The 26531-nt window shown below is 44.9% G+C and overlaps 1 protein-coding gene across 2 annotated transcripts in view; it reads left to right on the forward strand.

Annotated features, from left to right (window-relative positions):
• The window catches only part of LOC134899860 (prostaglandin reductase 1-like), an 86489-nt gene extending 60556 nt beyond the window's left edge, over positions 1-25933 (forward strand). For both annotated transcript variants that reach the window (XM_063914204.1, XM_063914203.1), the window contains 8 exons: positions 258-303; positions 829-888; positions 7758-7925; positions 9269-9386; positions 17106-17261; positions 17713-17818; positions 20390-20508; positions 25681-25933. In XM_063914204.1, coding sequence (XP_063770274.1) covers positions 299-303; positions 829-888; positions 7758-7925; positions 9269-9386; positions 17106-17261; positions 17713-17818; positions 20390-20508; positions 25681-25791 — 843 coding nt within the window. In that variant the 5' untranslated portion in view covers positions 258-298 and the 3' untranslated portion in view covers positions 25792-25933. The remainder of the gene's footprint in view (positions 1-257; positions 304-828; positions 889-7757; positions 7926-9268; positions 9387-17105; positions 17262-17712; positions 17819-20389; positions 20509-25680) is intronic.
• Positions 25934-26531: the final 598 nt, after the last annotated feature.

Genomic DNA, 26531 nt, shown 5'->3' on the forward strand with positions numbered 1-26531 from the left:
GGGATGCAGGCCGAAATTAGCCCTTTTTTTTTTTTTTTTTTTTTTTTTTTTTTTTTAAAGGAGCACTCATTTGCAAGGCATAATCATGTCTTGTAAATGATTGCCCCTTTTAAAAAAACAGCCGAGTTCGGCCGGTATCCCGCATGTCGGGCAAACTCGTACTCCAATACATCCCGCCCACTATGTTGAAATGTTCTTGTTTAGCTTAACAAGTCAGTACACTGATGTCTGATAAAGTGTTTTTATATCTGTTTCAGAAGTGTTGCTTGAATCAGTCTTTTTGAGTGTGGACCCATACATGAGGTAAATACTATTCAAATATAAAATAAAAAGAATATATGTGCTATATCAGAAAAGGCTCCATACTTGGAATGGCCATTAATATCACCATGATCATGCAGCACCCAAACATTAGCTTATTCTCTCTCTATCGCCCTCAATCTCTCTCTAGGTAGCATTGTGTTTTTATGTGTTCAGCCACTACGGAGAAGGGTGGTAAGGATGTCTAGCTGCTCATTGCTTATAGAGGGGCAAAGCAGTGAGACAGTGCCCTGAACGTGGGTAGAGTGGGTGCCGGCAAGGGTTACCGCCCACCTGCAATCAGTTTTAAACAGTCAGGGCGTGTGCCGTACCATTTTACGAGAGCAAACAGGCATGGGTTGGCAAGGGCAGCACATGCACAGTGATATGCCGAATGGGGTTTCACAGTGCATATGCCTACCCTAGGGTGTGCTGAACAACCCAACACTGGCCCTGATTATAGGTATGTCTTAAACATTGTGACTATGTTGTATTTTTGGATCACCCATTATGTCTTCTACCTCACAGGCCATACAGTAGAATACTAATGAAAGATGGGGATGTTATGATTGGAGCCCAAGTTGCCAGGTAACATATTGTATCTATGGTAAAAGATTTATAATGTGCAACTGACATGGCAAGGATTTGTATTTAAGACGCCATTTGACTAAACAGTTATGTGTAAGAGTATGGAAGGTGTTAGCATGGTATCTGGTCTCTAGGTCGACAGTCATTAGGTCGACCACTATTGGTCGACATGACAAAAGGTCGACATGAGTTCATAATTTTTTGTAATTTTTTAAAACTTTTTCTTACTTCACCGTTCCCAATCGCAGTCCACATGGATTGTAACCTGTGCCGAGCGCAGCGGTAGCGGAGCGAGGCACCTTGCCCGAAGGGGACACTGTGCACTAATTGGGGTTCCCGGTCACTCTACGAAGAAAACGACACCAATTTTTTTAACTCATGTCGACCTTTTGTCATGTCGACCTTGCTTGTGTCTACATGTTAGGTGTTGACTTAGACACTGTCGACCAATAGTGGTCGACCTAGACACTGTCGACTTAAGTGTGGTCGACTCTATGAACCACACCCGTTAGCATGTACCCTTCATATGTACAGCTAGTGGAACAGGCTGCTAGCATGTCTCACAGAGCCTAAAATATTTCAGCTTCAATGGTAAAATGAAGAAAAAAAACCTACCCTTAGTATATACGGGGCTAGTGTGGAGTTGCTGGCTACACAAATTTACAACTACTGCATGGTGTACAGGCCGGCACCAGTAGCAGGCATGCACTAGCCCTCTGTCCCTTACACTTACACCCATACGTCTAACAATTTGATTTGCTTGAAAATCTCATATTCACTATTAGGCTTCACTAAAACTTAAGGTGCATACACATGGTGAGCAATTGTCTATGCCCGATTTTGACTATGTGATTTCCCTTGAACTGCCCTAGAGCACCGATAATGACTGTACACACTGAGCGATTTTGACTATGGCTTACTTTGTACTATATAGTCAACTTGCCTGCACAGTCTGTTTTTTCTTGTGATACAGATCCCGTGGGGCCGCGCATCGGTATCGCAAGCTGTGTACACACAGTGCGATATGTGCTAACTTTTCTTACAATTTTGACTATATAATCAATATATAGTCAAAATCGCAAGAATACACCACACCGTGTGTATGCACCTTTAGACAATTTCTCTAAAACTTCATATACAATTTGTGTACCAAAAAACAATAGCACACAAAATACAATACTATAGGTGCTTTGTTGCTTGACCAATTCTGGGCACCGTACTACAAAAAGGATATCCTGGAGCTTGAAAAGGTACAGAGGAGGGCGACCAAACTAATTAAGGGCATGGAGACGATGGAATACAAGGAAAGGCTTGAAAGACTAGGCATGTTTACATTGGAAAAGCGGAGACTAAGAGGGGATATGATCAACATCTACAAATATATAAGGGGACAATACACAGAGCTTGCGCGGGACCTGTTTTTGGTTAGATCAACACAGAGGACTCGTGGACACTCGCTCAGGTTAGAGGAGAGGAGATTCCGCACAATACGGCGTAAAGGCTTTTTCACGGTAAGGACAATACGTGTTTGGAATTCCCTGCCCGAGGGAGTTGTAATGGCGGAATCTGTCAACACCTTTAAGAATGGGTTAGATAAATTCCTAATGGATAAGGATATCCAGGGGTATGGTGCATAGTCATGCATTATAGTTACTATAAATAGGGATAAAATGCAACGGCTGACAGCAGCATCAGTCAGAAATTTTAGTCAAATCATCATGCATAGGAGACCACAAATAGGTTGAACTCGATGGACAATTGTCTTTTTTCAACCTCAGATACTATGTTATATATCAGCGTGAGGAGTGCATTCGCAATCAGCTAATTGCAAGCAGCTTACAAGTATTGCTGCCTTGTATTTGTGCCCACTTTGGGCTTCTGCAAATGATAGGCGCATATGCAGTCGTAAACAAAACAAAGAAACTTTTAAAACTACTGTACATAAAGGGGCAAAATCACTCCATGTGTGACGGGGTTAAATTGAGTTTAAGAATTTGCTGAGTCATTGGTGTCTGATATGTGTGACCTGTTGCCTACATTGTAAACCTTAAGATTGCACCTCCTGTATCTTAGTATACTCTGCTCTCTGACATAGGGGGTCATTCCGAGTTGATCGCTAGCTGCCGATGTTCGCTGCGTAGCGATCATTTAAAAAAATGGCAAAAGTACGCATGCGTATGGGGCGCAATGCACACGCGTGGCGTACGGGTACAAAGAGCATCGTTGTTTTGCACGGCTTTTAGTGACTATTCCATTCGCACAGCCGATCGCAAGGAGATTGACAGGAAGTGGGAGTTCATGGGTGTCAACTGACTGTTTTCTGGGAGTGTTTGGAAAAACACAGGCGTGTCCAGGTGTTTGCAGGGTGGGTGTCTGACATCAATTCCGGGACCTTCATCGCTGCAATCATCGCACAGAATAAGTAACTACAGGGCTGGTCTTGTTCTACAAAAAATGTTTGTACCCGCTGGGCTGCACAGGCGTTCGCACACTTGCAAAGAGAAAATACACTCCCCTGTGGGCGGCGACTATGCGTTTGCACGGCTGCTAATAGTAGCTAGCGAGCGATAAACTCGGAATGACCCCCATACTGTACTGTGCTCTCCTGAGAGACCTTCAAATTGCATGGCTACATTAACTTTACAAGGTATCCTCACCTGCTGTATAGATACACATCCCAGGAAGCTCAGGCACCATTTTAGCAAGACCTAATAGCAAAACTGTCAGGAAAAGCTGGGAAATGTAGTTCCACAACAGCTGAAGTGCTATAGGTTACCTGCCCCTTTTCTAGATTACAGCCACACCTGTAGTACTATGTATAGAGGTGACGTTAAATGAGTAAAACATGTATACAGTCTATACATTCAGGAGTGACGCTAGGCTTTCTAGGGGGTAAAGACTAGAGATGAGCGGGTTCGGTTCCTTGGAAACCGAACCCCCCCGAACTTCACCCATTTTACACGGGTCCGAGGCATACTCGGATTCTCCCGTATGGCTCGGTTAACCCGAGCGCGCCCGAACGTCATCATCCCGCTGTCGGATTCTCGCGAGATTCGGATTCTATATAAGGAGCCGCGCGTCGCCGCCATTTTTCACTCGTGCATTGGAAATGATAGTGAGAGGACGTGGCTGGCATCCTCTCACTTTGTTTCAGGGGGCTGCACATCTTTATTCTGGGGACCAGCAGTATTATAGGAGGAGTACAGTGCAGAGTTTTGCTGACCAGTGACCACCAGTATTATACGTTCTCTGCCTGAAAAACGCTCCATATCTGTGCTCAGTGTGCTGCATATATCTGCTCACACTGCTTTATTGTGGGTACTGGGGACCACCAGTATATTATATAGGAGGAGTACAGTGCAGAGTTTTGCTGACCAGTGACCACCAGTATTATACGTTGTCTGCCTGAAAAACGCTCCATATCTGTGCTCAGTGTGCTGCATATATCTGTGCTCACACTGCTTTATTGTGGGTACTGGGGACCACCAGTATATTATATAGGAGGAGTACAGTGCAGAGTTTTGCTGACTAGTGACCACCAGTATTATACGTTGTCTGCCTGAAAAACGCTCCATATCTGTGCTCAGTGTGCTGCATATATCTGTGCTCACACTTCTTTATTGTGGGTACTGGGGACCAGCAGTATATTATATAGGAGGAGTACAGTGCAGAGTTTTGCTGACCAGTGACCACCAGTTTTATACGTTGTCTGTCTGAAAAACGCTCCATATCTGTGCTCAGTCTGCTGCATATATCTGTGCTCACACTGCTTTATTGTGGGGACTGGGGACCAGCAGTATTATATAGGAGGAGTACAGTGCAGAGTTTTGCTGACCAGTGACCACCAGTATTATACGTTCTCTGCCTGAAAAACGCTCCATATCTGTGCTGCATTGTAGTATATAGTAGGAGTACAGTGCATAATTTTGCTGACCACCAGTATATAATATATAGGAGTACGGTACAGAAGGCCACTGCTCTACCTACCTCTGTGTCGTCAAGTATACTATCCATCCATACCTGTGGTGCATTTCAGTTTTGCACAGTTTGCTGACCACCAGTATATAATATATAGCAGTACGGTACAGTAGGCCACTGCTCTACCTACCTCTGTGTCATCAAGTATACTATCCATCCATACCTGTGGTGCATTTCAGTTGTGCGCAGTATATATAGTAGTAGGCCATTGCTATTGATACTAGCATATAATTCCACACATTAAAAAATGGAAACAAAAATGTGGAGGGTAAAATAGGGAAAGATCAAGATCCACTTCCACCTCATGCTGAAGCTGCTGCCACTAGTCATGGCCGAGACGATGAAATGCCATCAACGTCGTCTGCCAAGGCCGATGCTTAATGTCATAGTAGAGAGCATGTAAAGTCCAAAAAACAAAAGTTCAGTAAAATGACCCAAAAATCAAAATTAAAAGTGTCTGAGGAGAAGCGTAAACTTGCCAATATGCCATTTACGACACGGAGTGGCAAGGAACGGCTGAGGCCCTGGCCTATGTTCATGGCTAGTGGTTCAGCTTCACATGAGGATGGAAGCACTCATCCTCTCGCTAGAAAACTGCAGTGCCACTCCTAGATGGGCCAGGTGTTTGTGTCGGCCACTTGGGTCGCTTAGCTTAGTCATCCAGCGACCTCGGTGCAAATTTTAGGACTAAAAATAATATTGTGAGGTGTGAGGTGTTCAGAATAGACTGGAAATGAGTGGAAATTATGGTCATTGAGGTTAATAATACTATGGGATCAAAATGACCCCCAAATTCTATGATTTAAGCTGTTTTTGAGGGGGTTTTGTAAAAAAACACCCGAATCCAAAACACACCCGAATCCGACCAAAAATTTTCAGGGAGGTTTTGCCAAAACGCGTCCGAATCCAAAACACATGCCGCGGAACCGAATCCAAAACCAAAACACAAAACCCGAAAAATGTCCGGTGCACATCACTAGTAAAGACTAAGCTCAATGCCCCTCCTAATAGACAGTAACCACCCTCTACCTATATGATTGTCATATAATGTTGAATCGGTGACCTCTATCTAATACAGAGAGCATCACAGTTATTGACTACATCAGATTTATAGTAACTACCCTAGTTAATAGCCTTTTTTACAATAACTACCTTCATAACCGCCATTATAACTTAACCTCCACATCAGCAAATACTTACATTTCTGTACATTACACCCCTAATTGCATACTTCAGTCTCCTAAAAAGCTTTCATCCTAATTAACCCCATTAAATCATAAAACCCTTACCCTCCTTATTTTAGTATTACATACCAGAAACTATGGTCCTAATTCAGACCTGATCGCTGTTGGTCGAATTTGCGAGGCGGCCGAATGTCAATAGACTGCGCATGCATATGGATCGTAGTGCGCATGGGCGAGGCCAAACTGCGAAAAAATCCAGCAACTTTTTTTCTTTTGATTGCTAGGCGTACACAAGTTGATTGACAGGAAGCAGGCATTTAAGGGTGGCAAATGGGAGTTTTCTGAATGTCAGGAAAAACGCAGGCGTGCCCAAGCGTTTTCAGGGAAGGTGCGTGACGTCCGCTCCGGCCCCGATCAGCCTGATTCTATCGCACTGTAGGAGTAGGTCTTGTGCTGCGCGATTTTTTTTTCCCGATGGTGAGTTGCGAACGGATTTGCAGCTGACCGGTGTTTGCAAAGATTTCCATAAGGCATACGCACTCTGTCTGGGTGGCGACTATCTGATCGCAAACCTCTGCAAATTCGCAGATGAGAGATCAGGTCTGAATTAGGCCATATTTATCCCAATCCTTATCTGTATTCTGCCTACCCTCCACTGACGTATTTATAATGGGTGCAGTGTCTGCAGTGCACACACAGGCACCCATTTTTTATTTGAATACTTACCCTCCTGAGACCTGTATTGCTGAAATCACTGAGAAAATGGCGTGGCAGCCATTTTCCTGGTGTTTCCCGCATCCGCAGTAGGACAGTCACTAGGAGAATTGTGCCATTTTCCTGAAGACCTGCGCATGTGCACAAGATTGTGGGACAGCACTATGGTTCCCTAGTGACCTGGGGCAGATTTAGGGGTGAGGATGCCCATAGGTATAACAGTAGCAGCCGCCCCCCACCTACCTAATTTTAATATTTGTATGGATTGCATAAAAGCCCTCATTTGATAGCCAATTTAATAGAATAAAAAAGCCACTAACTATATCATTTTAATTATGTATAAAAATGTGTATATATACTAAGTATGACAGCTTACAGGGGCAGTATGTGCATGTCCTACCCATTTACACTCCATTCAAGATGGCATATGGTACAGTACAGTGGAAATATTTTGCAGTTACTGGTACTCTTTGGACTAACTGTACCATCACAAGCATCCAAGTGCCACCCCTAGGCTAGTGGCCCTAGTGCCCAAAGTCAAGAGCGCTGCTGGCTAGAGAGGAAGCGGCCTAGAAGGAGACTGCACACGGGCCTCCTTCTCTCTGAAGACACCCCTGCCCCCTTCTGTTGCTTGTGCCTCTGCTACCCCTACCCAGCTGTTCCCCTGCATAATTTGTGGCGTCAGACTGCGCAGCGCTACCTCTGACATGTCACGCTGCGCAGTATGCACTGCTGGGGGAAGGGGGAGCCTGAGGGAGCCGGGCAGCATCTGAGCCTCCTGAGGACGCTCAATGCTGTCCGGCATTGAAAAAGCAACGGGGCAGGTATATCTCGCAATCCCTGGGAATGGCCTCCCTAGTTAGTACTTTGTTGGGCCTTGTTAATACGGCTAGCATTCTTCTAGGGTCAGATTCTAGCTGTCCACATGTATTGTTTATTTTGTGTGCCTTCTTTAATATATTTTGAACTTAGAAATGTCTTTGTCTTCCATAGGGTAATAGAAAGCAAAAATGCTGCATTCCCTGTGGGAGGATATTATATTGCAAATTCTGGCTGGACAACACACTTCATATCAGATGGTCAAGTACTACAGGCAATACCTTCCAGCTGGCCTGAATCTCTTCCCAAATCTCTGGCACTTGGAGCTGTTGGCATGCCTGGGTAAGTCGCATTCGCTAGAAGAATCTGGAGCTAGAGGAAAATATTATAATGAACTTGCTTATTTGCATTTTACTGCAGTCTTTTTATGTTGATTAGGGTACCACAGCCAGCCATTTTGCCCATATAAAATAACATTGGAAGCAACAGACATATGCACAGATATAGATTACTGACCAAACAATGTCTGTAAATACTAAGTGTGCCTCCAAAATGATCCAATCAAACCCATTGCACCAAGTACTGTAGATGGCTACTGTCTGCTGTGTGTGTGCGGTACCCTACTTACTGTGATAACAGATCAATATATGGTCCAGTCCAATGCATCATGCTAATCAGTGCTTGGGATCAAAGGACACAATTTTTGCTTGTTTTTTCTTCCTGTGGGTGGCCAGCATTAAAAAAAAAAAAAAATAATAATAATTCACACCCTCTTAAGTTAACATTACAGGTTGAGACTCCCATAGTTGATAGTCCGAAAACTGAAATATTCCAAAAATCGTAGGTTCTTTGTGAGCTATGTCAGTGACGTCCTCTAATTTTCATAACGTGAGAGGTGTGGCTTACCTGTAGCTCCGACTTTGTCACCAATATCTAACTTTTGGGACCCCCCTTCTCTAGTTCTGCTATGTGGGTGCCATTCTTGCCTGCTCTTTTTCTCACCGGATCATCTCCACAAAGCCGCCTGACTCCTCACTGGGAGCAACGCGGCTTCCCAGCAGACCCTACTCGCCACTATGGGGGATATCCAATTTTCCTCGAGAAACGGGGGTGGGGTTCTGACAATTTTTTTACAACTTTTTTTAAAATTATGCTTATTGGGTATTTTGGTTTTGCCAGCCTGAGGCAGACGAAGCAAACAATCTGCGCTAAGTGTTAGCTTCCGAGCTAATTGGATAGCCTGGTCGGTGGTAATTACAGTAGTTGCAGTAAATTTCTGCAGCGAACAGGATACTAGCCTAGGTCTGTTCCCAGATCCCTCTACTGCTGTCGTTGCCTGCGCTCCTCCGGCCAAGCTGCCACCTACCATCAGCGGCTCCCAACGGCCTCCGGATCCATCCCAGCGATGACCCCGCACCACAGATTGCCTCCTGTGTTCCAGTTGAGCTCTCCGGGACTCTTCTCCACCCCGACACGGACCATGGTGGTGCTACAAGTAACAGATCTGCCTTTTATTTAAAAAACCAGTAAAATCTGAAATGCTTCTGGTCCCAAGTATTTCGTATATATGAGACTCAACCTATATTATGAATTAGTTTACTTTCTTCTTTAGACAAGTTTAGAGGAGAAAATATAATTAGAAATAACTGACTGCACGTGTATGACTTTGTTATTTTAATCATCAGTTTAACGGCATACTTTGGCTTATTGGAAATCTGCAATCCTAAAGAAGGAGAAGTGGTTCTTGTCAACGGCGCAGCTGGAGCAGTTGGATCAGTGGTTGGACAAATCGCAAAGATCAAAGTACGTAAACTTAGTGATCCATTACAAATTAAAAAAAATATAAAATCTATTTTTATTTTGCAGCGTAAAGTACTTAATAGTCTCAAAACCTTAAATATCTTGTTAAGGGTGGAAAACATATATTTTTTTTTTTATTTATCTAACTCCAGATATAATATTTATTTTTAGATGCAGTTCAACTAAGACATTTGTAGATATGAACAATATAATTAAAAAAAGCCAAACCCAATATCTTAAAGGAGTGTTAAACATACTAAAGTTAATAGTCTGTTGCACTTTTCCTATCTCTGTGGCACAGCTCCCTCCATACTTGCCAAAACTCCTGTCTAGGAGATCTCTCTGACTTATGAGGGCATGAGAATGTCCATTAAGGCAGGACACAGAGAGAAATGCTGTGCCCACTACCGTTCTGCAACATTGTGATGGGCAAGGTCATATGCACCATTAAGTCTCCATCACCCTCAGCTTCACACATATCAGAAGGGAGCGCCAAAAGTCAGCAAATGTGGTTTAAACGCCCCATCTCAACAGGGAGCCCTTCTCTGTGTGGCCAGCTGAGAGTGAAAGTTAAGGTACAGATGTGTTTAGCATGTGGCGTTGATTCTGCAGGGAGTCCCTGATGGTTTTTGTCAGCATTATAATGAATGCAGCTTTCTCTTCTCAATAAATGTGTTTTCATGCTTTCCTCTTTCCATAGTTACTTGTAAGAGAATTGTATTTTCTCTTGCATCCTAGAGGATGCTTGGGTCCACATTAGTACCATGGGGTATAGACGGGTCCACCAGGAGCCATTGGCACTTTAAGAATTTGAGAGTGTGGGCTGGCTCCTCCCTCTGTGCCCCTCCTACCAGACTCAGTTTAGAAAATGTGCCCGGAGGAGCCGGTCACAGCTAGGGGAGCTCTACAGAGCTTTTCTAGAAAAGTTTAACTTAGAGTTTTTTATTTTACAGGGAGGCTGCTGGCAACAGCCTCCCTGCAGCGAGGGACTAAGGGGAGGATCAGTGTCCGCCCTACGGGGTCTGAGCCACTGTCTCCAATGACTGGACACTGAGCTTCAGAGGGGTCTGATAGTTCTACGCCACAGGGGACCGCTCGCTCCAGCAGCATGCCGCCAACCCCTTACAGAGCTGAAGATGTGCTGAGACACTGACGCCCCCTAGCAAGCGGGGGGCCGGTGTGAATATGGCAGCAAAGGGGAGGGAGAAGGCTCAGTGGCACATGGTGCGGCGCTATGAAGGGCGCCCTGGGCCAGCGCTTACCCCCCACACTGGTCCAGAAGCCTGTCGGGGTCCTCGGATCTCAGCCAGCACTAAATCCTCAGGCCAGTATAATCCATGAAGGGCGGGAAGACAGCGCCACTAAGGGGGCGGAGCTTCTCCTAGAGCGGACCCAGCAGCGTTTCAGCGCCATTTTCCTGCCTGCACAGCGCTGAGAGGAAGAACAGGTCCCTCCACAGCAACTCCAGCTATCTGTATACGGTACCAGGGGGTTGTAGAAGGGATGGGAGGCTGTAATACGACTGTGTATCCTATTAAGGTACACAGTCAGCGCTGACAAGGGGTCTCCCTTTGCTAAAAGCGCTGTGTGTGGGTTGGCTCCAATCTCTGTGTCTCTCTTGCCATTCTTGGGGGGGAACTCTGTCTGCCCTCACGTGTGTGTGTGTGTGTGTGTGTGTGTGTGTGTGTGTAGTGTTTGGTGGTCTCCTTTAGCTATGTCCAAAGACACTGTGTCATATGCTGCAGAGGATTTGTCCTCCCAGGATGATCCCATTCCATGTAATCAGGATAGCACTGGTTTAGCACAGATACCAGCAAGGGAGCCTGAGTGGTTTTCCTCTATCAAATCTTGGATTTCTCAGATTTCTGGCAGGGTTGCAAGTAATGAATCTGCAACCCAGGTATTACAGAGTTCTATGGCAGTATGGCCGGTTTCTGGTACCTCAGGATGCTCCGCTATATACCCCCATAAGCGTGCGCTTGTGCATGTCACACAAGGCGACACTGATACCGATTCTGACACCGCAGACTGTGATGGGGATGTGTTGTGGGGCTCCGCATCTCTCGCAAAGGGGGTGCAATTGTTGATAGAGGCTATCAGGGATGTGTTGAATGTTAATGATACCACACCTGAGCAGGTTGAGGAGGTTTTTTTCACTGAGAATAAAAAAGCCTCGCTAACCTTCCCTGCATCAAAGGAATTGAATGCTATATTAGAAAAAGCATGGGTAAACCCTGAGAAAAAATTCCATGTCCCTAAGAGAGTCCAGGTGGCGTTTCCTTTCCCTGAGGAGGATAGGAAAAAATGGGAAAGCCCGCCGATTGTTGATGCATCTGTGTCCAGACTGTGCCTGTTCCGGGATCTACCACATTAAAGGAGCCGGCTGATAGAAAAATTGATAACACGCTTAAATCCATGTACACTGCTTCAGGTGTCATATTACGTCCCACTATTGCTGCTGCATGGATTGCAAAGGCAATAGTAAAATGGTCGGCTATCTTGCTTGAGGATTTGGATACGATGGATAGGGATGACGTTGCATTATATTTACGCAACATACATGATTCAGCAGGTTTTATGGTAGAATCCATGAAAGACCTGGGTTCCATGGCTGCGGGAATATCTTGCATGTCTGTTTCAGCTCGTTGGGGACTGTGGCTGCGCCAGTGGTCGGCCGACGCGGAATCCAGAAAAAGTGTGGAGTCCCTACCCTATACAGGTCAGGCTCTCTTTGGGGAAGCTTTAGACACGTGGATATCCACAGCTACAGCGGGTAAGTCTCCGTTTCTTCCCTCAGCGGCACCTGCTCCGAAGAAATCCTTCTCTTCATCGGCAACGCAGTCCTTTCGGCCTATTAAGCCTAGAAAGGCCAGAACGTCTACTACCTTCTTTAAGGGAGGTCGAGTTTAAGTCCAAGAAACCTGCCGCTGCAGGTTCCCAGGAACAAAAGCCTGCTTCAGGTACACAAAAGTCCTCCGCATGACGGTGGATCGCGCGGTCTGGAGGTGGGGCCAGTGTGAGCGAGACTCGGACACTTCGGTCACGTCTGGGTATCGTCCGGCCTGGATCCCTGGGTGATAGATATTGTATCCCAGGGATACAGGCTGGAATTTCAAAGTCTCCCTCCTCATCGGTTTTTCAAATCAGGCTTACCAACTCTGTTGGCAGACAGCACTGTACTACAAGACGCTGTCCAAAAACTGGTGGAGGCACAGGTCATTGTGCCAGTACCACCTCACATGCAGAACAAAGGTTATTATTCAAACCTTTTCGTGGTACCGAAACCGGATAGTTCGGTCAGGCCCATTCTGAACCTAAAATCATTGAACCCCTTTCTAAAGAAGTTCAAGTTCAAGATATAGTCTCTCAGGGCGGTGATATCAGGTCTGGAAGAGGGGGAATTCCTGGTATCACTGGATATCAAGGATGCGTACCTTCACATTCCGATCTGGCTGCCGCATCAGGCTTATCTCACTTTCGCATTGCTGGACTTTCATTTCCAGTTCCAGGCCCTGCCATTCGGCCTCTCCACAGCACCAAGGGTGTTTACCAAGGTGATGGCAGAAATGATGGTTCTCCTCCGCAAACAGGGTGTGAACATCATTCCATATCTGGACGATCTGCTGGTAAAGGCATCGTCCAAGGAGAAGCTGCTGCAGTCCATTGTTCTCACAACCCGCCTACTCAAGAGTCATGGTTGGCTTCTGAACCTTCCAAAGTCACATTTGGAACCAACCCAGAGGTTTTCCTTTTTGGGAATGATCCTGGACACACAAGTGCAGAAGGTGTTTCTTCCGCAGGAAAAGGCGTCGTTGATACAAACTATGGTCCGGGATGTCCTGAAGCCAGCCCGGGTGTCGGTTCATCAGTGCATTCGCCTGTTGGGAAAGATGGTGGCCTCTTACGAGGCTCTCCAGTACAGGAGGTTCCACGCTCGGACCTTCCAACTGGATCTTCTGGACAAGTGGTCGGGATCTCATCTCCACATGTACCAGAGAATTCGTCTGTCGCCAAAGGCCAGGATTTCACTCCTCTTGTGGCTCCAATTGCCTCACCTTCTGGAGGGCCGCAGGTTCGGAATTCAGGACTGGGTCCTTCTAACCACGGATGCGAGCCTTCGGGCTTGGGAGCAGTCACTCAAGGAGTAACCTTCCAAGGACGGTAGTCACGCCTGGAAGCCGGCCTGCCCATCAACATCCTGGAACTAAGAGCCGTCTACAATGGGCTTCTTCAGGCGGCCCTCTTCTAAGAAATCGGGCCATTCATGTGCAGTCGGACAATGTAACAGTGGCTTACATAAACAGACAGGGCGGAACGAAGAGCAGAGCGGCAATGTCAAGAATACTCCTCTGGACAGAAAAACACGCGTTGGCGCTGTCAGCCATCTTCATTCCGGGAGTAGAGGAGAAAGTAGATATACACACTCCAGCACTAAAGAAAGTACCACATTCACAATTGTGCTCAAAAGACTCTATACAAAACACTTTTCACCAGTGTGGAGAATAAGTAAAATAATAGTACTTAACGTTAAGGGAATAATCTACAAACGAGCAGATTGTTCTTGGTCCATAAATTTCCACAATTTATCATGTAAAAGACAAGAAATATATAATAGTGCAGACTGTTTAAAGCAAGAATAAAGTATTTATTCAAGAGATCCACTTACAAACACAAAGTTTGGATTGAGCTTGATATTATTTCCGTAGTGGCAAATGCAGCATATAACGGGTGCATCAATTCCAGACGTGCAATGGATTTTTCATGTAGACTCCATGATAGGTAAATGGTACCATAAAAAAGAAATATAGATAGTGCAAGTATGTAAAAACAGACAAAGCTTTAATACAGATATGCACTTAAAAACATTAGACAAAATACAGCATGGTAGGTCCCCCACTGGCAGAACAGCATAGGTAGGCTCCTGATGTTCGAGGAGTTTTCAGCGCTTACTTCCGGAATGTAAGTGCTGCAACAGACCCACGATCTCCAGCCAAGCAGGGTGTCCCTCCTGAAGCCACGCTGAAAAGTAAGCGCTGAAAACTCCTCGAACATCAGAAGCCTACCTATGCTGTTCTGCCAGTGGGGGACCTACCATGCAGTATTTTGTCTAATGTTTGTAAGTGCATATCTGTATTAAAGCTTTGTCTGTTTTTACATACTTGCACTATCTATATTTCTTTTTTATGGTACCATTTACCTATCATGGAGTCTACATGAAAAATCCATTGCACGTCTGGAATTGATGCACCCGTTATATGCTGCATTTGCCACTACGGAAATAATATCAAGCTCAATCCAAACTTTGTGTTTGTAAGTGGATCTCTTGAATAAATACTTTATTCTTGCTTTAAACAGTCTGCACTATTATATATTTCTTGTCTTTTACATGATAAATTGTGGAAATTTATGGACCAAGAACAATCTGCTCGTTTGTAGATTATTCCCTTAACGTTAAGTACTATTATTTTACTTATTCTCCACACTGGTGAAAAGTGTTTTGTATAGAGTCTTTTGAGCACAATTGTGAATGTGGTACTTTCTTTAGTGCTGGAGTGTGTATATCTACTTTCTCCTCTACCTACTGTTTCTGAGTAACTTGGTTGCGTTACTCTGATATACATAACTTGTTGCAATATAAGGTCTTCTTGCGCACCAAAACTGGAAATATTTGTTTACTATTCATTCCGGGAGTAGACAACTAGGAAGCAGACTTCCTCAGCAGACACTATCTCCATCCAGGGGAGTGGGGTCTCCATCCGGAGGTGTTCAAGGAAATAACAGACCTTTGGGGATTACCCCAAATAGACATGATGGCCTCTCGTCTCAACAAGAAGCTTCGGCGTTATTGTTCCAGGTCGAGGGACCCACAAGCAGTGGACACCCTGGTGTCTCCATGGGTGTTCCAGTCAGTATATGTGTTTCCACCACTCCCACTCATCCCAAGAATCCTAAAGCTCATAAGGAGAACAAGGGTTCAAGCGATCCTCATTGCTCCAGACTGGCTGAGAAGGGCTTGGTACATGGACCTTCTAAATCTACTGCAAGAGGATCCGATGCCTCTTCCTCTTCGGAAGGACCTGCTGCAGCAAGGGCCATTTACCTATCAAGACTTACCACGGCCACGTTTGACGGCATGGAAGTTGAGCACCTGATACTTGCTCGGAAGGGCATTCCAAAGAAGGTCATTCCTACCCTGATACAGGCTAGGAAAGAGGTAACGTCTAAACATTACCATCGTATTTGGAATAAATATGACTCTTGGTATGAATCCACGACGTTTCCTATGGTGGAGTTTCAACTCTGACGTTTTCTCCTCTTCCTGCAAGCAGGTGTGGATATGGGCCTGAGGTTAGGATCTGTGACAGTCCAGATTTCGGCCCTGTCCATTTTTTTCCAGAAACAATTGGCTTCCCTCCCTGAGGTTCAGACTTTTTTGAAGGGAGTTCTGCACATCCAACCTCCCTTTGTATCGCCTACGGCGCCTTGGGACCTTAACATGGTGTTGCAGTTCCTCCAGTCGGATTGGTTTGAGCATCTACAGGAGGTTCAGGTCAAATTTATTACATGGAAGGCGGTCACGTTGTTGGCCTTGGCTTCTGCTAGACGCATGTCCGAGTTGGGGGCTTTATCCTGTAAGAGGCCTTACTTGATTTTCCACAAAGATAGAGCTGAGCTCCGGACACGTCAGCAGTTTCTTCCGAAGGTTGTGTCGGCGTTTCATATCAACCAACCTATTGTGGTGCCAGTGGCTACTGACTCCTCAATTAAATCAAAGTCCTTGGATGTTGTAAGGGCTCTGAAGATATATGTGAAGAGAACTTCTCGTCACAGAAAGTCGGACTCTCTGTTTGTCCTGTATGATCCCAAGAAAATTGGGTGTCCTGCTTCTAAGCAGACTATTTCTCGCTGGATTAGGTTCACTATCCAGCACGCTTATTGTACGGCTGGACTGCCGTGTCCAAAATATGTTAAGGCCCACTGTACTCATAAGGTGGGGTCTTCCTGGGCGACTGCCCGGGGTGTCTCGGCAGTGCAACTTTGCCGAGCTGCAACTTGGTCTGGGTCGAACACGTTTGCGAAGTTTTACAAGTTCGATTCTTTGGCCTCTGATCTGAAGTTCAGGCCATCAGTTCTGCAGGAACCTCCGCGCTCTCCCTCCCATCCTGGGAGCTTTGGTACATCCCCATGGTACTAATGTGGACCCCAGCATCCTCTAGGACGTAAGAGAAAATAGGATTTTGGTTACCTACCAGTAAATCCTTTTCTCATAGTCCGTAGAGGATGCTAGGCTCCCGCCCATCACTTAGTTTTCCATGCAAATGTTTGGTTCAGTACAACTTTGTTTTAGTTGAGTACTGCATTGTTACTTGGTAAGTAATGTTTCAGCGATTGCTGAGTGTTCAATTTACGTTGGCTTGACGTGCCTGGTATGTGTGAGCTGGTATGAATCTCTCCACTATCTGTGAATAATCCTTCTCTCGACGATGTCAGTCTCCTCGGGCACTGTTTCTAAACTGAGTCTGTTAGGAGGGGCATAGAGGGTTGAGCCAGCCCACACTCTCAAACTCTTAAAGTGCCAATGGCTCCTGGTGGACCCATCTATACCCCATGGTACTAATGTGGACCCCAGCATCCTCTACGGACTACAAGAAAAGGATTTACCGGTAGGTAACCAAAATCCTATTATTTTTAATATTAACATAACATACTCTTTCTCATCAGGGCTGCAAAGTAGTTGGATCTGCTGGCTCAGATGAAAAAGTCACATATTTGAAAGAAATTGGGTTCGATGAAGCATTTAACTACAAGACAGTGGACTGTTTAGAAGAAGCCCTGAAGAAAGCGTCTCCAGAAGGCTATGACTGTTATTTTGAGAATGTAAGTTGAAGCTGTGTAAATCTGAAGTAAAAATGTAATTACTGTACATTTCTAGTTATGCCACACACTGGTTTAATTCATAAAATGATACAAATAGCGCACACATCTTGGAATTCAAATAACCAATCCCATATTGACTAAGGCTGGGTACACACCTAGCCTATTTGTCTGCAGTTCCTCCATCACACTGACCGAGCAGTCTATTAGATGAGCTACACACATTTACCACCAACTGACTGCTCAATATGTCTGTCCACGCATCACAGCTGGATGGGCATTTGCCCGACCCCTCTGGAACTTCAGTGTTGGCGGTCTCCGCAACCAATGTATGGGTGGTCAACTGGTTGTCCCTTATACACCACCAGAACCTGAAATATTTTTGTATTCTAATGGTTATTTGTGAGTACAAAGAATGCAGATGATGGGTTAATCAGCATACTCTGCTCTGCAGGTGGGTGGGAAGTTTGCTGATGCTGCTATTCCACAAATGAAGACCTTTGGAAGAATTTCTGTGTGCGGTGCCATCTCCCTGTATAATGATGCAGTGATTCCATCAGGTAATTTTTCTATAAAATGATACATGTAATACAGGGACGTGCGGTGAGGTAAATGGTTGAGAAAGCACTGCCAAGTACCAGAGCCAGATTTACACACTATATATGAGCCAAAGGGTGCATCTGGGCATTATACACAGGTGCAGCAGTATACACTGCTGGAAATTTGGTGAGTTTTGATCAGAGATGTGTGGAAAAGGCAGGCAGGACAGGTACTGCCTCACCTGCCATAGACTTTTTACTCCAGAGTTTTCACTATAAAAATGCACTTGGTGCTACAGGAAGGGTGGTTATGTGCAGGAATAAAATGAAATTACTTCCCTTGCAAAGATGTCTTTTGTGTTCCAAGAAACCAATGTTCATGGACATAAAATGACCAAAAGAAGGGAATACAGTAGTGCGATACCCTTATGGCATTTGGTAGTAGAGATCAGTAAAACAAACGTATATGGTGCATATAGGTGTTGACAAACTTCTCCTATATATCGGGTGTCACGCGCCTATGGTATTGTGCATTGTGGTCTAATTGTTAGCATCTGTACCTCACAGCACTGAGGCCATGAGTTCATTTTCTAGTCATGGCATATCAATATGTAGTTTGTATGTTCTCCCTCTGTGTGCTCTGGATTTCTCCATACAGGCTGATAACTTGGCATCTGACAAATTAACCCTATTGTGCTAGTATGTTGGTGATACAAATAAAAGACACCTGAGCAACTGTGCGCAGCAGCAGCTGATGATACTATGGGGCAGATGTATTAACCTGGAGAAGGCATAAGGAAGTGATAAACCAGTGATATGTGCAAGGTGATAAACACACCAGCCAATCAGCTCCAATATGTAAATTAACAGTTAGGATCTGATTGGCTGGTGCCTTTATCACCTTGCACATATCACTGGTTTATCACTTCCCTATGCCTTCTCCAGGTTAATACCTTTGCCCCATTAACTCTAGAAGAGGTTTTTCCTACCCTCCACCAATGAGTAATGCAAAAAGACAGAGAGACAGTTACACCAGCGCTCAAATGTATATAATAGAAATACTTATTCCAAAAATGGAAACATGTCAGTGACGTTGTGTCCTTGTCTCCTTTTCTCAGTCAAATAGATGAAAATCGGAAAAGAGAAAAATGTGCATACCTGTAGTTTAATACTGTTTTAATATAAAGCACATACTGTACAATATAATAAAAAATGTTAACACTCACAATAAAATGATCCAGCTGATACAATAATTTCAAATTCACAGAATGTTGCACCAAAAGCGCCTATAGTAAAGGCTGGGTAGAAAATATGCAAGTACTGTACCAATATTGTATGAGAACTACTCAAAACTTCTCAACTAGGCATAAACCATACTCCATATATGGCAACAGCATTCACAATATAGTCAAGTACTGGTGTATCCTTGACAGACTTGCAGAGTAAATAATTACCAGTCAGATGAAAAGAACTGGCAAGTTCTTACAAGCATAGGTATTAAGTTCCCGGGCTGCAGCTCCAGGCTTGCTGTATGCGTCCACTCCAGTGGTCCTCTGGTTCCCCCGTTGTAGCACCCGCGCGTTCCAACCCTCACGGGGTCTTTCTCTGGGTAAGCCTCCAAGAATAAGTATGTCCATGTCCTCCTGGCGATGTTTATAAACTTCCTGCTTGGACTCTGGTCCCAGCGCGTTATTTTTAAATTATTGTATCAGCTGGATCATTTTATTGAGTGTGTTAACATTTTTTATTATGTTGTATGTGCTTTATATTAAAACTGTATTATACTATGCACATTTTTCTCTTTTCCGATTTTCATGCTATTTGACTGAGAAAAGGAGACAAGGACACAACATCACTGACATGTTTCCATTTTTGGAATAAGTATTTCTATTATATACATTTGAGCGCTGGTCTAACTGTCTCTGTCTTTTTGTATGTTGGTGAGTTTAGGGCCTAATTCGGAGAAGTACGTAAACCCGATAGATTGCGTACATCTCCGATGGTGGGGCATGTGTCGAACAGGTCCTACATTGTCATATGAAGTGCCCAGGGAGCTTCATATTGCTGTTTGGGGGCTGGGAGTATGCAGTGCTGGGAAGCATTCCCAAAAACAGGGATGTCTCCCCCATTTTTGGGAAGTGCCTAGGTCAGGGTCGGAGTCTTCCAACACAGAGGGCCATTCTGAGTAATTTTAGGATTACTCGGGTGGCCTCGCAGATGGTCCGGTGCTGCGTCTTGGGACACAGCACTCAGATCTGCAATGCTGGCAGGAGGCATCTTTTTCCATCAGACGCCTCATCCTGCATTAGCATAGTTTCACGTTTCTGCATCCAAAGACGCAGCAGCGATGTGAACTGCATCAATCTCTTAATCAAGCCTGTAGACTGTAAGCTTCTTGCTCCTTGGCAGGGACTAGTATAAATGACATATATTCTCTGTAGATCCCTTCATAGCTTGGTGCAGCTACAGGAATGATAATTGTTTTTGTGTTGATATGCAGTAGGATACACAGTTGTTATGCTGCATTGTACAGCTGCAGTGATCATTACTGTTATATACTGATATCTAATTTTCTTTATATTTCCCTGATAGGACCCTATATTCAAACATATGTTGTTTTTAAACAACTCCGCATGGAAGGGTTCCTTGTAACTCGCTGGCAAGAGAAATTTCGGGAGGGACAGAAGCAACTCCTGCAGTGGGTTTCAGAGGTAACTGCAATCTATATGTTGATGGTGTCATTATAACTGCATTAAATGCACATTAGAAGATATTTACTAATAATCTGATGTAACATTAATCTAGGGCTAGACATGCCATAGTAAATTACTTTTCTGTCTTTAAACAAAAAGAACTAACATTTCTCTTATTAACAATTTGTTGAAAACCTTAAGCTATTACTTTCTGCAAAGTTTTTTCCTTGTAATTATTGGTGTTAAGGTGTGTACACACGGTAAGATTTTTCCTTATGATTTTGACTATGTAGTCAAAATTGTAAGGAAAGTTAGTGCAGATCGCAAGGTGAAAGTCACCTTGCGATCCCGATGCGATACCTATGTGCGGTCCCGCGAGGTCGGTATCGCAAGCCTAGATAGGCTGTACAGGCAAGTCAATTTTGACTATCTCGTGTAAAAGATTGACACTTATCCAAAATCGCACATAGTCAGTATCGCAAGTACAGTCATTATATGCTTGCGATACTGACCTAGTCCCTATCACATAGTGAGAATCGGGGTTAGCCCAAATCTCACCGTGTGTACACACCTTTACTCTGACTCTGCTTATGAGATTGCTAACAGTATAGTCTATTTGGGAGCTGATCCAGCTGGAACAAGTGTTGCACAGGGTGGAGACTGGGATAGTTGTGAGTAGCGTAGGTGGAAGTACAGTATAAGTTAGAATAATGAGATGGATTTTCGAGTGTGATTTGGTAGTGAATTTTATTGGTGAGTAGTGCCACGTGAGAAGTCTTCTATGCAGGACAGAGAGCAGTGACTACCAGGCGCAGATCAGAGGTATCTCTATGAGGGAAAGCATAATGAGATGAGGTTTGAGAAGTATGAACATAAGGGTGAGCAATTTTTACTGAATTCTAGGGGACACGAGGAGCCAGTTTAGGGATTTACACAGTGGTCAGATGCGGAGCAGCAAGAGATCTAGATCTAGACCAGTCTTGCTGCAGGATTTAAGATGGTGGGAAACAGAGATCGATGGTGATATTTGCATACGTAGGTAATTGTGTTTCAGTCACTTTTCCCATTGGGTTACCAGAATGAATGGCTCTCCAGCGCATTGCTAGAACCAGATGGCTTTGCTGCAGAGCCATATTTGATAGAATTTGATATGTCTTGTTAGAACATACTGGATTCAGATATGGCAGATATAATTTGATGGTTCTGTAATGGTTAAATATATTAAATTACATTTTATTTTTTGCAAATATGAAAAGGAAGAGATTGACTTAATTTTAGTGCCATTTTAATGTATGGGCACACTTGGCAGCTGCCCAGAGCTCCACAATTCTAAGGGACTTCCAGCAGGGACGGGCTGTTACCTCCGGAGCAGCTTGGCAGGCAGAGAATGCTACCCGGACACTCTGAGAATTTCACACAATCAGAGCAGCTAAGCAACATTCTCTACCGTCCTCTCAGCCTGCAACCAGTGAATGGCTGTCAGCATGCTGATTGGTGGAACTGGCGTGGGACTGTAAGGAGGGGTTGGTTATGATATAGATATAGATATAGATATATATATATATATATATATATATATATATATATATATATATATATATATATATATATATATATATATATATATAATTTTTTTTTTTTTTTTTTTTAATTATTCCCATGAATAGGTGTGTAGAGGCCTCAGTGCATTGCCCAGGGTCTACAATGCTGTTAAGATGGCCCTGGTCCGCTTAGTAGCAGTATAGGTAATTTAATCACAAAATGATTTATAAAATGTGCACTTTTAGAGGCCTATTTATCAAGCTTAGTTTTATTTTTTCTAAAAACAAACAACAAAAAACTGCATGTTTCGCCAAAGAAGCAAAAAAGATGCCCGACACTAAAATATTCTCACGCTACCTGGCCGCTCACGCACGCCAGGCATCTCATGCTACATGGTGTATTGAGGCAAGATGTATGCGGACACATTTTTATTCTAATAGCCTTGTGCATGAAATTTCACAAAAATGTCCTGCAGAAGGCTAACTGGCGCTGCAGATCAGTCCCCATTATTTTCAATGGGGACTACTATCTGACCCCTATGTACCAAACTCCAAAAAGCAATGCTTTCAGAGTTTAGCCCCATTAGTTTACGCCATCTTCAGATGATGTAAACCACTTTAAGCCTATGGTGGCATGATAGCGGGATTGAGCACTTTGAATTGCTCTGCTGCTGCTGCCTCCATCAAGTGCCAGCTCTGATTCTGGGAACATGCGCACAGTGTCACAGGGTCTGCATGCGCACAGTGTCACAGGGTCTGCATGCGCACAGTGTCACAGGGTCTGCATGCGCACAGTGTCACAGGCAGGGCCGGTGCTTGGGTGTTCGGCGCCCTCCTGCAAACTATAAATTTGTGCCCTCCCTCCCATACTTCACAAAGGGACAGCATCGCAAATAGGAGTGTGGTCTCACAAGGAAGGTGTGTGGCCACACAATAGTACCACCAATTCAAATGATGCCATAGTAGCATCCCTTATACACATTATGCCACACAGTAATGCCCCTTTGAACACATTATACCACACAGTAATACCCCTTACACCTTATGTCACAGACAGTAATGCCTCTTACACATTATGCCACACACAGTAATGCCCCTTACACATTTTGGAATGCCCTTTATACATTGTCACACACAGTAATGCCCTTTACACATTATGCCACATCTGGCGCCGGTTGTGAGCCACTGCAGCCATTCCTGATGAGCTGCTGGTGCACAAGCTTCAAGATGGCTGGGGTAGGTGACCCAGTGACTGGGACAAAACAAAAAGGTTGTGTGTGTGACACAGTGACTGGGACAGAACACACATGGGGTGACACAGTGACAGGGTGTTATACAGTGACTGAGACAGAACACAGGGGTGAGGACACAATGACTGGAACAGAACAAGGGGGGAGGGTGACACAATGAGTGAGACAGAACACAGGGGAGGGTGACACAGTGACAGAACACAGAGGAGGGGTGGCAATGGCTGGGACAGAACATGGGGGATTACAATTTCTGGGACAGAATAAGGTGGGTGACAATAGCTGGGACATAATATGTGCGGTGACAATGGCAGGGACAGAACACGGGGGTGACAGTGATAGAACACAGAATGGGTGACAATGGCTGGGACGGAACACGGGGGGTGACAATGGCTGGGATAGAATACGGGGGGGGGGGCTGTGACACTGACGGAACACAGGGGGTGGTGGTGACAGTGACTGGGACAAAACACAGGTGTGGTGACAATGACTGGAATAGAACACAAGGGGGGTGACATAGTGAATGGGATAGAACACTGCGAGGTGACAATGGCTGGGTCAGAACATGGGGGGGGTGACATAGTGACTGGGACAGAACACAGGGGGGTGTGACAATGGCTGACACAGAATAGAGAGGGGGTGACATGACTGGGACAGAACACAGCAGGGTGACAATGGCTGGGACAGAACACAGTGGGGTGACATAGTGACAGAACACAGGGGTGGTGACAAGGATTGGGACAGAACACGGGGGGGTGACAATGGCTGACACAGAATAAAGTTATATTAAATGTAAAAAGGAGTACTGAATATGTAAATAGCACTAATACCTGTGAAAATAAAATAAGATTAGTAGAACAATGGCTAGAGTACTTTTAAGTGCAGCTTTGTGAGTCCATGAGTGATCCGTTTTATTATGGGTTCCGAATATTTGCCTGTGGTCAGTACTGTATTCAGGTAGAGGTGCAGAGGAAAGCTATCTGATACCGCTTTTACACCAAGAAAGCGGGTTGCAGCCGGGAGCCCTGACACGGGAGCTACCCGGCTGCGACCCGAGTCGGCCCCCTTTTACACCGGACTCACTAGCCCGGCATATTGCTGGGTTGGTGAAGTGACGGGGGCGGCACTTGGAAATCACATAACCTCCAAGTGCCATCCGCACATAGAGTGTAAACGGGAAGCCGGGTCGCGCGATCCGGCTCCCGTTTACACTGAACAGTTTGCCGGGTTGAACACGTGTTCAACCCCGCAAACTTCCCGAGTTGGAATACCGGGTCACTCGACCCGGACTATTCCGACTCGACCCTTTTACACCAGCCAGCAACACGGGTTATGCGCGTTCATGTGCAATAACCCGTGTTACTAGCTGGCGGTGTAAAAGGGGTATAACTTTCCCTACTGCTGCCTACCTGTATGATGTCTCTCTCGGTGCTTCTCCGTCCGGCTGGTTACCGTTGGTGTCTTTCTGCTCTCTCGCCCATCGGTGCAATGCAGATGACGTAATGGATTCCCGTAATGGATAAGTGCCAGAGACCAGATCCGGAAATCCATTACGTCATCTGCATTGCGCTGACTGACTTTTCTCTGCACCACTACCTGAATGCGGTACTGACCACCGGCAAATATACAGAAGCCATAATAAAACTGATCACTCATGGACTCACAAATCTGCAATTTTAGCAGCACTTAAGTTCTGCTAAAATTGTTCTACTAATCTCATTTTATTTTCACAGGTATTAGTGCTACATTCAGCACTCCTTTTTACATTTAATATACTGTATGTTACCGAGGCTGCTGCCCCCATGTTCCCTTTTGTAAGGAGTCTTTCCAGCGGCCACGCGAGAGAGGGGGGTGGGAGGGCGAGCGGCCGCAGCAATATGAAGCATAGCAAGACTGGCCGGGCGGAGCCTGCTGAAGTTTGGTCCTCTTTCAGCGCAGCTGCCAGCGCTGCTGCCTGACATAAAGTGTTACAGGCGCGGCCGGCAGCAGCAGGGGGTCAGGGATGCAGAGCAGGGAGAAGCGCCTCTCCTGTCTGGCGCCTACCTGCACTGCATCCCTTTGCTGAGTGGGATGCGCCGGGCCTGGTCGCAGGGTCTGCATGCGCACAGTGTCACAGGGTCTGCATGCGCACAGTGTCACATGTGACACTGAATCTGACACTATGTGCATGCAAACAAATGTGAAAGACTCTTCCAAAATGCCAGGGAAGTAACTCAAAGGGACAGAGGCTATCACTAACCATGCGAGTTACTCTTAGTACATAGCTGGGATATGTTTATTAAAAATGAAAATGTCCGTCACTATGCGGTTTGTTTGTAATCACTGCAGTGCCTTAATTATTAATCATTAGGCCCCTTAATGTGTTATTATAACAAAAGTTACACATTACTCTTGTTTTCCAGGGCAAGCTGAAATATCATGAACACATCACTAATGGTTTTGAGAACATGCCAGCTGGATTCATGGGGATGCTTAATGGAGAGAACATTGGGAAAGCAGTTATAAAAGTCTAGATTTTTTTTTACTGTACCATTTTTGCCGTTTTCTCTTCATTAAAAAAATGACATTGCTTGGGTGTTCTTAAATCTATAATTTGTCAGTACGATGTAGGCAGTCATCTGTCTCCAGAACAATAAAAAGTCTGTTTATAACTTGCGCCAGGGCTGCTGCCTGATCTTATTCCCGAACCACACTTTTGCTCCTACCAGACCACAAACCAAAATTGGAATAAAACCCAAACGTTGCCTCTCAAGACCGGACCTTTTCCAGTCGGGATATTTTTCTACACAAAGTTCACTTCATACACATATAGGTGGTCATTCCGAGTTGTTCGCTCATTGCCATTTTTCGCAACGGAGCGATTAGGTGGAAAATGCGCATGCACATGGTACGCAGCGCGCATGCGTTCACTGATTTAACACAAAACTTTAGATATTTGCACAAGCTCGTGCAACGTTTTTCATCGCTCGAGTGATCGTAGTGTGATTGACAGGAAGTGGGTGTTTCTGGGTGGAAACTGGCCGTTTTCAGGGAGTGTGCTAAAAAACGCAGGCGTGCCAGGTAAAAACGCAGGAGTGGCTGGAGAAACGGGGGAGTGGCTGGCCGAACGCAGGGCGTGTTTGTGACGTCAAACCAGGAACTAAACGGACTGAGGTGATCGCAATCTAGAAGTAGGTCTGGAGCTACTCAGAAACTGCAAGGAATTTTTTATTCGCAGTTCTGCTAATCTTTCGTTCGCAATTCTGCTAAGCTA

Source organism: Pseudophryne corroboree, chromosome 1, assembly GCF_028390025.1.
Source record: "Pseudophryne corroboree isolate aPseCor3 chromosome 1, aPseCor3.hap2, whole genome shotgun sequence".
Classification (NCBI taxonomy): Eukaryota; Metazoa; Chordata; class Amphibia; order Anura; family Myobatrachidae; genus Pseudophryne; species Pseudophryne corroboree.